General features: G+C 41.3%; 1 protein-coding gene across 5 annotated transcripts in view; it reads left to right on the top strand.

Moving 5' to 3' along the window:
• akap7 (A-kinase anchoring protein 7) overlaps positions 1–13456 on the top strand; it is a 214204-nt gene that overhangs the window by 47867 nt on the left and 152881 nt on the right. For 2 of the 5 annotated variants that reach the window (XM_079887605.1, XM_079887603.1), the window contains exons 8-9: positions 8494–8529; positions 11550–11855. The exons of 1 other annotated variant lie outside the window; for it this stretch is intronic. In XM_079887605.1, the coding sequence (XP_079743731.1) occupies positions 8494–8529; positions 11550–11719 (206 nt within the window). In that variant the 3' untranslated portion in view covers positions 11720–11855. Of the gene's footprint in view, positions 1–8493; positions 8530–11549; positions 11856–13456 lie in introns of those variants that run through there. 2 more of the 5 variants (XM_079887604.1, XM_079887606.1) reach the window with 2 other exon arrangements.

Raw genomic sequence — 13456 nt, 5'->3', positions numbered from 1 at the left:
CAAACTGATAAACAACGGTCCGTCAACCACACAATAAGGAGTAGCTCAGTTTCGTTCCGCTTATGCCTGGTTCAGATTACACAATTTTAGCCCAATTTTGGCACGATCCGTTTGACGTAGGGTGTCGTGGGGATTCGCAAACGACAACGGGCGTCGGGACGCAAGATTCGATCGTTTCATCTCGTATAGTGTGTCATAGTGGGCGACAACCTACGTCGCGTCTGCGATGCTTCACGACATCACGACAGAAAGACTAGCATGTTTAATTTTTTAACGGTCCTCCACGACGACGGCGCGAGAGTGAGTGAGAGTCTGTGTTCGCGAGTGAGTGAGTGAGTGAGCGAGAGTGTGTGTGACTGTGTGTGTGCGCGAGAGTGAGTGTGTGTGTGTGAGAGAGAGAGAGAGAGAGATTGCGTGTGAGTGTGTGTGTGTGTGTGTGTGTGTGTGTGTGTGTGCGAGTGTGTATGTGCGAGTGAGCGTGCTTGTGTGTGAGTGAGTGCGTGTATGTGCGAGTGAATGAGAGTGTGAGACGGCTCGCGATGACTTGTCGGAAAACAACGTGTAGTCTGACATGTTTCTTGTCCAGGACATGACAAGATTTTTAGGAGTCAAAATCGTGTAATCTGACACAGTAACTATCGTAACAGACAAAAAAATCGTGTAATCTGAACCAGGCATAACATTACGTTTGCCATTTGATGTCGGACAATGTTGTGACCCGCCTACATTTGAAATAACGAAATTTTGGTCGGCAGGAAAAATGATCCAACGGTTTGAAAATGCGTACCGAACACCGAACCGAATTCGGCTAGGTATACATCCGCGCTAAAATATCAAGGTGAAAGTCATCATAGCTTGCGTAGTATAGACCCAGCTCCCAACCCAACTTTGAGAATAGATTAACAGCGATATTTTTTTTATCGCCCGATAAGATTCTCACGCTAACGCAGCACGTTAACGCCGATAATGGCCCACTAATAAACTAAATACAAAATTATTTTTCTTAACTAAATATTTGCGGTGTGAAAGTCAAGGGATTTCTATAAGCTTCTCTACATCACACATTTAAAATGATTGAACACACACACACACACACACACACACACACACACACTAACCCGACCCCTGAACCTAACCATCACATAAATTACTTTATTTTTATGCTTGATTTACAAATGAGGATGTCCCTAAAGAGAGGTTTTTGGAGATCTTGTAAATTCTGATACAAATTTGTCCCCAAAATATAGTTAAGTAGGTACATTCACACACACAAACACACACATACTGCCAAACGCATAGGGTTGTGTGTGTGTGTGTGTGTGTGTGTGTGTGTGTGTGTGTGTGTGTGTGTGTGTGCTGTTCGCTCTCAGCGGCTCGCCATATGAATGCTGGACACGACTGTGTGTGATTCACATTTGTGTTGGGTTTATTTGGAGCTGTGGCTGATGTGCCAAACTCCCAGAGTTAAGACAAAGCTAGAAAGCGTGATGAATCACCAACAGAGATCTGTGTCCAGATTTAAGGCTTGTTCACACAAACAAACAAAACCTGACGCTGCTGAAAATAAATCTGCATCGCGTAAAGCTCCATATAAATAAATCAGACTTGACATTTAATAATATTACAGAAATAATTTGATCTTGATGAAAAAGTAAACCTGAAAAAGAAATTTAACTTACAACTATTTGATTCTGTAATCGTAGTAATAAAGAAATGGTTAAAAACATACAAAGGAAGTAAACACTCTAACCAACACTATTCATGCAATTAAATATTAAATATATCCAAAGACTTGTTTGAAGGATATAAATGGGTATTTGCTGAATGTCAGTGGTAAATGAGAAACTATTAGAGCGTTAATAACAACCTGATCTCACCGGGAAATGCAGCTGTGACAAGGCGGCGATTTCATATGAACTCACACGGTGAGAATTGTACAAAAATGCACAATTATTATAAAGAAGTGAGCATGACGCTCCATGATGACCCGCTTACATCATCTTTTAAAAGTGACCCATATCTGATGTCTGCATTTACACTACACTTGGCGATATGAATAAAGTTATGATATCAAGAAATCAATTTCACTAGTACATTGAGTTTAATTTATGGACATGGGACAATAATTTCATCCTTATATCAAATTTATTTTATACAAATTCTTCAAGACAGTGATTATGTGCACAGATCCGCTATTAAAGTGTACTAACGGTACACTTTTGTTAAGTTTGTCAGAGGTTCTGGGTCCGAATCTGCCCTTGTAGAGGTTTTTTCCTCATTAAAACCAAATGTGTTCATCAGAGATTGTACATCAAGACATGTTTGTGTGCATTTTATTGTATAATTTCACTGAAACGAGTAGAGAATCTGATAACACTGGCAACGAGCACTCAGGATGATTATAAACGCATTTCAGCGCCTCTTATTTAACACAAACGAACGAAATTAATACTCTGTTAGTCAACTAGAGATGTTTAATTTGTTATAAATATATCTCTACCGCGAAATGTTTCCAAAAGTCTCTTTTTTCAATGACGTCGACTCGCATTGACAGGGGAATATCTGATCTGTCCGCTTACATGGCAGGCGCAAATGCACATATCCGATTCATATCAGAATGAGGCCTTAAACTGATCTGAGAATATCGGAATCATGTGCTTTTTTCCTGCTTACTCGTTCGCGGGTCATATCCGATCTGTACCACATGGGAGGAAAAAATGGGAATTGGGTCATGATATGGGTCAATAACTGACATATTGTGTCAGTTATTGACCCATGCCATGTAAATGAGGCCTAAATGTCTGTTCACACCAAGATCAAGATGAATTTGCTTTACTCCAGTACAGGAGGCTCTAATAGACTCCAGACTGACTCCAGAGTCCCTATTTTACCGATCTTAGCGCATGGTCTAAAGCTCATGGCGGAGGTGCACTTAATGCGTGTCCGAATCCACTTTTGCTAGTTTAACAACGGGAAAAATGGTCGGTGCTCCCGGCGCATGGTCTAAAAGGGTTGTCTCTATTCTCTTAATGAGTAATGGGTGTGTTTTGGGATTTACGTGCAATAAACCAATCAGAGTCTCATTTCCCATTCCCTTTAAAAGCCAGTTGCACTCGTGCCATGGCGGATTCGTTATTTACATGATGGGATTTGCAAGCGGAAAAACTGAACGCTTCTCTAGCGAGGAGTGTGTGTGTGAGGCTAAAGCAAACGAGCATCTACGGGACAAGCCGGATTCCACCATATCTTAATGTACACAATAATAATCTTTTACATTGTAATCCTTTTATTTTTAATATTTGGCATGTTTGTGTGCTGCTGCCCTGTGTGTGTAATAAGCAGACTGTGGACCCTCCTATAGGCGCTCATTACTAACGCGCTCTTTAACAAAAGAAATATTGCGCCATTGACTTAGACCAGTTCAGTTGGTCAATGGCTCAGTCTATTTCAGTTCCTCAAAATAGCAACGCTCCAACAATACGCCAGAACACACCTCATTTGTTAGTTAAACAACGTGGCGCGGGACGTGAAAATGAAAAGTGCGTCGGGCTGAAACTAGCAAAACACACTTGCGTCGCGCCTGGAGCTGCATTGCGCCGGGTGTAAGATAGGCCCCAGTACACTAGATGGGTGTAGAAACAAACACCTTTCCCTTTTTTAGCCTTAGCATTCTGGAAACACTTCACTCTTGCACAGGGGAACCAAACACACCGGCTCTACACCGACCCCATGAACCCTGCAGCTTCTCACCATGTAAACCGTCTCGGTTGATTGGTTAGATACTTAAATAAATGAGCATTATATCAAAGTCAGCCGCTCTAAACGCTATAAAGATGGCAAATTAAACTCCTTTGGACTTTAAAAATGTAAGCCAAGGCTGTGATGTGGCATGGTGGTTGTTCTATTGTATTTGTGTGCTGGTTGTGAGACGCTCTGGCCGCGCTCCAGCAGCGTTTCTCTGAAGATGAGTTCTGGAAATAGCAGCTGGCGCTTTGCTCACTGAAGTGGGCGAAGACAAACAGACGTCCTCCAGTAAAGCACACTGTTCCTGGATGGGAAGCTCAGGTTGATCGGAGAGAGCTTAGGTCGTGACCTCTCCCAGATCAGCACACAGGAGATGAAGCTTCCTGAGGAAATGCCATCCGCTCATTCTGGAACGCCTCGTATGCCTGTGTTTGTCTTGTTTCAGGGATGCTTGGATCTTTAGACTAGATAAAGCTCTGAACACAGGCTCAGTGGAGAGACGTGGCTCTGCTTACGGTTTTACAAAACACCAAATACACACCAATACATTCAAGACTAGTGGCAGTTAAACACCAATAACTATATTATTCCTTTTCACACAAATTATGATTACTGGGGCAGATTATCGATAATTAAAGACTTATTTTCACGCTCATGAACTCAACACACTTTTATTATCATAGTGCATGATTTATGAAGTAAAACATTTTGACATTTTCATCATATGTGTGTTTTCTGCTGTAGAAAATGTATTCTCGTGATGTGAAGCGCTCGGGTACGAGTCTGAGAAACTCAAAGACTTGTAGAAACAAGCTAAAATGACATGTTGGGTATATTAGGGGTTTATTGTAGAGCAGGGGTGTCAAACTCAGTTCCTGGAGGGCCACAGCCCTGCAGAGTTTAGCTTCAACCCTAATTAAACACACCTGATCAGCTAATCAAGTCCTTCAGGCTTATTTGAAAACTGCAGGTGTGTGTGTGTTAAAGCAGGGTTGGAACAAAACTGTTTAGGGCTGTGGCCCTCCAGGAATTGAGTTTGACACCTGTGTTGTAGATGGTACATTATTTTCTAACGCGAACATTAACCTTTTTACGCCACTCACCGGACATTTAGTTTCTGATCTGCTGTGATACATACAACAACCAACATGATATCATTAATATCAACATATCATTTTGCAGTAATGTCACCGCATGCTCGTTTTTCCAATGAGCCTTTGAAACATGAAGGTGTGTTAGAGATTAAGAATTGTCTTTAAAGAATACATCTATGAATACATTTTTGGCAGTGTAGTAGGAAAAGTTTCTCAAGTTGACTTGAGTGGATCATCTGTGTGTTTCGTTGTGAGATCTGTGGCCTAGAATGACGTGTGTAGAATGGTCCTAAAGGTGAATGTACAAAAGTTTCCGAATATTTATATGATTCTGTCTTTGCTTTGTAATAAACAGTGTTGGATCATTTTAATTACCAGTATAGATGAGCACAGAAAGCACAAGGACATTTTCTTGTCAGCTTTGGCCTTTATAAATCCTGATTTGTTCCTCACTTTTGACGTCCGTACATGCGTTTTATAAACGTGAAGATGTCAATCAGTGGGTGTTCAGTGATCAATGTTTTACTGTGACTGAATACAGGAAGATTTGAGAAGAAAGTCAGTGTTAAGTTGTTCTGTGTATCAGTAGATGAACAGAGGGACTCTAGAGAGACTGTTGTGGTTTGGACTGTGATTATGATGGTTAAATGAACACCACTCAGTTGTTGTGTCAGTTGTTGTGTCAGTTGTTGTGTCAGTTGTAGACTCACATGATAGTGTTTTGATTTGAGTATTAAATCAATCACGGAATCAAATTGGGCTGCACAGACTAATAACTAATCAAACTATGATGTTTTTCATCATGAAGTGTTGATTACAGCATTACTGTGGATCTGCTCTTGTTGTGTCAGTGTTGCATCTGTTGTGTGTTTGCTAGTTGAGCGTTAAAAGCCGTGAGTGATGCAGTGACCGTGGAGAACCAGAGGCCTTTAGCGTGTCTGCTGCTCAGATCTTACACTCCTGTTCACACTGACACACGAAAAAAAAGCTTCTGAAAGGTGTCCTCTACATTTTAACATGCCCCTATTATACTGTTTTAAAGGCTCCCAATTTTGTTTAGTTTTCTCCGACAGTAGGTTTACATGCATCCAAAGTCAAAAACACTTTAATTTTCTCATAATATCCACTGCAGCATCAGCTCTTTTCTCACAGTGTCTGAAACGGTTTGTTTCGAACATTTGAGCAGCATCCGAAATCGAATACCTCTCTACTACTGTATATATAGTGGGTGAAAACCATACGCCAACAGAGTAGTTCATCCAGTTGTGAAGTAAATTCTAATTCAAATGTAGTACCTACTCTGAACACTATGGTATCCAGTCTGTTGTGATTGGTCTACTCTGCTCTGATTGGTCAGATGGCCCAGTCTGTTGTGATTGGTCTACTCTGCTCTGATTGGTCAGATGGCCGAGTCTGTTGTGATTGGTCTACTCTGCTCTGATTGGTCAGATGGCCCAGTCTGTTGTGATTGGTCTACTCTGCTCTGATTGGTCAGATGACCCAGTCTGTTGTGATTGGGCCATCTGACCAATCAGAACAGAGCAGACCAGTCTCCTGTGATTGGTCTACTCTGTTCTGATTGGTCAGATGGCCCAGTCTGTTGTGATTGGTCTGCTCTGTTCTGATTGGTCAGATGGCCCAGTCTGTTGTGATTGGTCCACTCTGCTCTGATTGGTCAGATGGCCGAGTCTGTTGTGATTGGTCTACTCTGCTCTGATTGGTCAGATGGCCGAGTCTGTTGTGATTGGTCTACTCTGTTCTGATTGGTCAGATGGCCCAGTCTGTTGTGATTGGTCTACTCTGCTCTGATTGGTCAGATGACCCAGTCTGTTGTGATTGGTCTACTCTGCTCTGATTTGTCAGATGGCCCAGTCTGTTGTGATTGGTCTACTCTGTTCTGATTGGTCAGATGGCCCAGTCTGTTGTGATTGGTCTACTCTGCTCTGATTGGTCAGATGACCCAGTCTGTTGTGATTGGTCTGCTCTGCTCTGATTGGTCAGATGGTCCAGTCTGTTGTGATTGGTCTACTCTGTTCTGATTGGTCAGATGGCCCAGTCTGTTGTGATTGGTCTACTCTGCTCTGATTGGTCAGATGACCCAGTCTGTTGTGATTGGTCTGCTCTGTTCTGATTGGTCAGATGGCCCAGTCTCCTGTGATTGGTCTACTCTGTTCTGATTGGTCAGATGGCCCAGTCTGTTGTGATTGGTCTGCTCTGTTCTGATTGGTCAGATGGCCCAGTCTCCTGTGATTGGTCTACTCTGTTCTGATTGGTCAGATGGCCCAGTCTGTTGTGATTGGTCTACTGTTCTGATTGGTCAGATGGCCCAGTCTGTTGTGATTGGTCTACTCTGTTCTGATTGGTCAGATGACCCAGTCTGTTGTGATTGGTCTGCTCTGTTCTGATTGGTCAGATGGCCCAGTCTGTTGTGATTGGTCTACTGTTCTGATTGGTCAGATGGCCCAGTCTGTTGTGATTGGTCTACTGTTCTGATTGGTCAGATGGCCCAGTCTGTTGTGATTGGTCCGAAACCAAACGGCCATTAGCAAATCTGAATTTCAGCTTTTCCTCAGCACTTGATGCACAGAAATACAAACAGTAACCCGTTTCAGGAAGTTCAGAATTGCTGCTTTCTTTTGGGAGACAATAGCTGCATCCCAGTTCAGAGGCTGCATCCACAAAGGTTGGACTGAGTGTTTTTAAATGGGACGGTCTAGCTCTTGTCGCCTAGCAACTGTGACCACTGCCGTTGATGATCGGCAGTAACGTTTTCACTGGACTTTTAGTTACAAACAGGGTTCACAACCTGTCTAAATATGTTCACCATGGTCCATTTATGTACATAATAAAGAGTATAAACTATATATAATCGCATCTTGGTAATATATGTCAACATTTGAAGCGCTCTAAAGTTTTTTTTTTTCTTTTTGTACATTTGTATCGTTAGATATTCGAGTAAGTTGAAACATAATGTGTAATCTGGCGTTTTCTCTCCAAAAATTCCTATTGTCACCCACATTCAATGACTCTTGGGATAGGCTAGGCTGTGAAGGATCCATGAGTTGTATCCTTCATTGCCCAGGAATCGAAGGCTGGGACGCAGTGACGCAATCAACCTTTGAAGGATGCAGCCTCTGAATTGAGACACAGCTATTTATTTATTTTTTGATCTGTGAAACTTTGCAGACCTTTTACATTCACAAACAGCTGTATTACACACTGCATGAAAGGTATATCTGAAAAAGCATGATAGGGGCCCTCTAAAATGATTTGGGATTTACTATTGAATGAGATGCACTGTAGACAGTGTGTTTTTTCCAGTGACATTCGAATCAGCAAGGAGTCGATGTGGTGTAATGTATTGTATTCAACATTATTCATGATAATTACAGTATCAAGGGAAATAATCAGCAATGTCATTTTTGTCACAATCATGACATGCATCCCTGGAATCAAAGCTGTCCTAATTGTTCATAAATCTACAAAGCATGATCTCAGGCGTATTAATCAGCCGTGATTGAGCAGATGCGTTGAGGTGAATCAGTGGGATCTCGTCATGCTTCATCACAGACCATCTGTGTGATTCTGATGGTTTCTGATGCTGCGGTTGTGGCCAAATCACTTCAGGTTGCTAAATGTGTTGTTTATCTTGCAGATCTTCTGCAAAGCAGGCAGCGTGCTGAACGGACAAGTACGTGCTCCTCCTTCACTGTCTCTGTGTAGTGTACTTCAACCCCTCACTACCCTACTACTGAGGGCACTAGACGCAGATTCACCCCCACTGTGTGTGTTTGCAGTAGTAGAGACTGTGACGTTTTCCATTGCTTTAGGGATGCACGATATATGGGTGCGCAAATCAGCATGGTAACTTCTCAGCTGATGTGCTGGAATGGAAGCAGAGAATTATCTGGGATTATTTTATTCTTTTCAAACGGTGAATTATATTTCTGTGCCGGCTAACTATAAAAGAAGTACTGTAAAAAGCACAACAAACATTCATGTGCAATTATCGATTGTAGCTTCAGTGTAACAGACACTTAGTTTTATCATATCAGCTATGAACAGTCACATACAAATCATTGTAGAAGAATAATTAGATAAAATGAGGGGTTTAACCTATCTATTTATATGACAATTTAGTTTTTTTTTTATGAATACTGTTTTAAAAAACTACTGTTCACCACCAGTTTGGGGTCAGTATTGTATTTTTTTAAAAGAAATTAATAACTTTTATTCATCAAGGACACTTAATTGATCAAAATTGACAGTAAAGATATTTATAATGTTACTAAAGATTTCTATTTCAAATAAATGCTGTTCTTTTCAAAAAAATTATTCATCAAAAAAGTCCTGCAAAGTAAAATGTATGATGATTTCCACAAAAAATCATAAATGTTTCTTGAGCATCAAATCATCATATAAGAGTGATTTCTGAAGGATCATGTGACACTGAAGACTGGAGTAATGATGCTGGAAATTCAGCTTTGATCACAGGAATAAATTACACTTTACTGTATATTCACATAGAAAACAGATGATTTACATTGGAATAATATTTCAAAAATGTTCCTGTATTTTTGATCAAATAAATGCTTGAAATACATGAAGATATATAAAAAAATCTCACCGACCCCAAACGGTAGTGAACATATCAGCTGAATAATTGTTGGTTATTGTATTAGTCAAAATGTCTATATCTGTGCATCCCTACATTGATATTCCTGTTTATATAAATCTAAGATATCAGAGAAATAGAGTCATTGTGATGGTACATGATTAGCAGCTGTAACCCGGACCTTGCGTCTGACCGACAGTCACTGAGTAAAGGCCCGTTCACACCAGGGACGATAAAGATATAGTTCTAAAAATTGTTCTCAGTATTAAAGAATAGCAGAGTTCACACCACAGCTATAACGATAATGATATAGAGAAACGATATCATTGGGACCACTTTCAGAAAGATTTTTTTCCAGCTGTTAAACAATAAAACATTGACAACCAATCAGAATCCATTCTATTCATCCAATCTTTATAGTTATCGTTCTTAGTGTGGACGCAAATATAGTTCTCGTTATAGTTCTCGTTATAGTTATCGTTCGTTGGTGTGGACGCAAATATAGTTCTCGTTATAGTTATCTTTATAGTTATTGTTCGTTGGTGTGAGCGCAAATATAGTTCTCGTTATAGTTATCTTTATTGTTATTGTTCGTTGGTGTGAGCGCAAATATAGTTCTTGTTATAGTTCTCGTTATAGTTCTCGTTATAGTTCTCGTTATAGTTCTCGTTATAGTTATCTTTATAGTTATCTTTATAGTTATCTTTATAGTTATCGTTCGTTGGTGTGGACGCAAATATAGTTCTCGTTATGTTATCTTTATAGTTATCTTTATAGTTATCGTTCGTTGGTGTGAGCGCAAATATAGTTCTCGTTATAGTTCTCGTTATAGTTATCTTTATAGTTATCGTTCGTTGGTGTGAGCGCAAATATAGTTCTCGTTATAGTTCTCGTTATAGTTATCTTTATAGTTATCGTTCGTTGGTGTGAGCACAAATATAGTTCTCGTTATAGTTCTCGTTATAGTTATCTTTATAGTTATCGTTCGTTGGTGTGGACACAAATATAGTTCTCGTTATAGTTATCTTTATAGTTATCGTTCGTTGGTGTGGATGCAAATATAGTTCTCGTTATAGTTCTCGTTATAGTTATCTTTATAGTTATCGTTGGTTGGTGTGGACACAAATATAGTTCTCGTTATAGTTCTCGTTATAGTTATCTTTATAGTTATCGTTCGTTGGTGTGGATGCAAATATAGTTCTCGTTATAGTTCTCGTTATAGTTATCTTTATAGTTATCGTTCGTTGGTGTGAGCGCAAATATAGTTCTCGTTATAGTTCTCGTTATAGTTATCTTTATAGTTCTCGTTATAGTTATCTTTATAGTTATCGTTCGTTGGTGTGGACACAAATATAGTTCTCGTTATAGTTCTCGTTATAGTTATCTTTATAGTTATCTTTATAGTTATCGTTCGTTGGTGTGGATGCAAATATAGTTCTCGTTATAGTTCTCGTTATAGTTATCTTTATAGTTATCGTTCGTTGGTGTGAGCGCAAATATAGTTCTCGTTATAGTTCTCGTTATAGTTCTCGTTATAGTTATCTTTATAGTTATCTTTATAGTTATCTTTATAGTTATCGTTCGTTGGTGTGGACACAAATATAGTTCTCGTTATAGTTCTCGTTATAGTTATCTTTATAGTTATCGTTCGTTGGTGTGGATGCAAATATAGTTCTCGTTATAGTTCTCGTTATAGTTATCTTTATAGTTATCGTTCGTTGGTGTGAGCGCAAATATAGTTCTCGTTATAGTTCTCGTTATAGTTCTCGTTATAGTTCTCGTTATAGTTATCTTTATAGTTCTCGTTATAGTTATCTTTCTAGTTATCGTTCGTTGGTGTGAGCGCAAATATAGTTCTCGTTATAGTTATCTTTCTAGTTATCGTTCGTTGGTGTGAGCGCAAATATAGTTCTCGTTATAGTTCTCGTTATAGTTATCTTTATAGTTATCTTTATAGTTATCGTTCGTTGGTGTGAACGGGCCTTTAGACGTGTGTTTGCTCATCTGATCTGTGTGTGTGTGTGCACGGGTCAGCGTTCAGCCTTCACTGACCGCTCTCTCTCTGTGTGTGTGTGTGTGTGTGTGTGTGTGTGTAGGTGTTAAGAAAGCGGACGATGAGGAGTTAGTGAGTCTGAGTAAGCGGCTGGTTGAAGACGCCGTGTCGCGAGCTGTGCAACAGTACATGGAGGAAACCCAGCAGAACGGCTCCGCGCCGAAAGACCAGGGTCCGCCAGGGTCCGCCGGCACACTCAACAGCACTAAATGACCCCGCGACCCCTGACCCCACCGCCACACGCGGCGTCCAACCGCAGCACACAGGGTGTGTGTACAGAAGCTGAGTCAGCAGACAGCGAGTGTGTGAACACTAGTGACGATGCACACCGGACTCAAACACACACTGATTCCCCTGTCTTCCCTCTTCTGTTCACCCCGTCTCTCACGCTTCGTGTGTGTCGGATCCTTCCCAGAGTGCATCAGGAGTCTGAACATCTTGCTTTGACATCTTCACATCGACAATCACAGTGAACTGCTCAGTGTGACCTGCAGACCAGCAGCCCAATCCAAAGCCAGACTCATGACCCCGTTACGAACATGCCTGTTGATCTGTGTGTGTCACATGATGATGATGTGTGTGTGTGTGTGTGTTGTGCCGTAGGGAGTGTGTGCGCTCAGCACAGGATGGATCAGGAAAGAGAGCGCGGGCGGACACAGGTACAGGCCATAAAGACACTGTTAGCACAAGAACACACTCGAGCGAAGATCCTGCAGGAGCTCGACCTGTCCGGCGGAGGAGCTGCACACTGACACACACCACCATCCCAGCGTAACACACACACACACACACACGCACACACACGCATACACACACACACACATACACACACACACACATACACGCAGACCTTCACTGACGTACAAACCAGCGAAACGTCTCACACACTCTATGTGAGGTTCACACACACACACACACGCATACACACACACACATACACGCAGACCTTCACTGACGTACAAACCAGCGAAACGTCTCACACACTCTGTGAGGTTTAGAAAGACACACACACACACACACACACACACGCACACACACGCAGAACTTCACTGACGTACAAACCAGCGAAACGCCTCACACACACTCTCTGTGAGGTTCAGAAAGACACACACACACACACACACACACGCACGCAGACCTTCACTGACGTACAAACCAGCTAAACGTCTCACACACACTCTGTGAGGTTTAGAAAGCCGCACACACTCATACACACACACACACACACACATACACGCAGACCTTCACTGACGTACAAACTAGCGAAACGTATCACACACTCTATGTGAGGTTCAGAAAGACACACACTCAGACACATCCACATACACTCAAACACACACACTCACACACATATATACACACACATACACACACACTCTCACACACACTCATACTCACACACACATGCTCACACACACATGCTCACACACACACTCACTCTCACACTCACTCACACACACACACTCACATACTCACACACACTCACATACTCACACACACACTCTCACACACACTCTCACACTCACACTCACTCACACACACACACTCACATACTCACACACTCACACACACTCTCACACACACTCACACTCACTCACACACACACACTCACATACTCACACACACTCTCACACACACTCACACTGAAGGGAGGCCGGCCTGAAACAGGATTATGGTGATCTTTGAGCTGACTTTATTCAAGCTGATTTGATTGGAGCGTCAGATGTCGATGATGCGTCAGATGTCGATGATGCGTCAGACTAGCACCCACAGTGGCCTTAGAGACATCACACCTTGTTATGATATTACTGAAGAACATTTGCTTTGTTTAGTTCACAGATTCATATTTTCACCAGAACCTTAAAATGTGTCTTTTTATGCTCCTCGTCCTTGAGTTCCCCGTGTCCATGAAGTGTAGAAGTGTTCATGTGAACAGGACTATGATGTCAT

The sequence above is a fragment of the Squalius cephalus genome (assembly GCF_949319135.1).
Source record: "Squalius cephalus genome assembly, chromosome: 12".
NCBI classification, from domain to species: domain Eukaryota; kingdom Metazoa; phylum Chordata; class Actinopteri; order Cypriniformes; family Leuciscidae; genus Squalius; species Squalius cephalus.
This window is presented reverse-complemented; position numbering and strand designations above follow the sequence as displayed.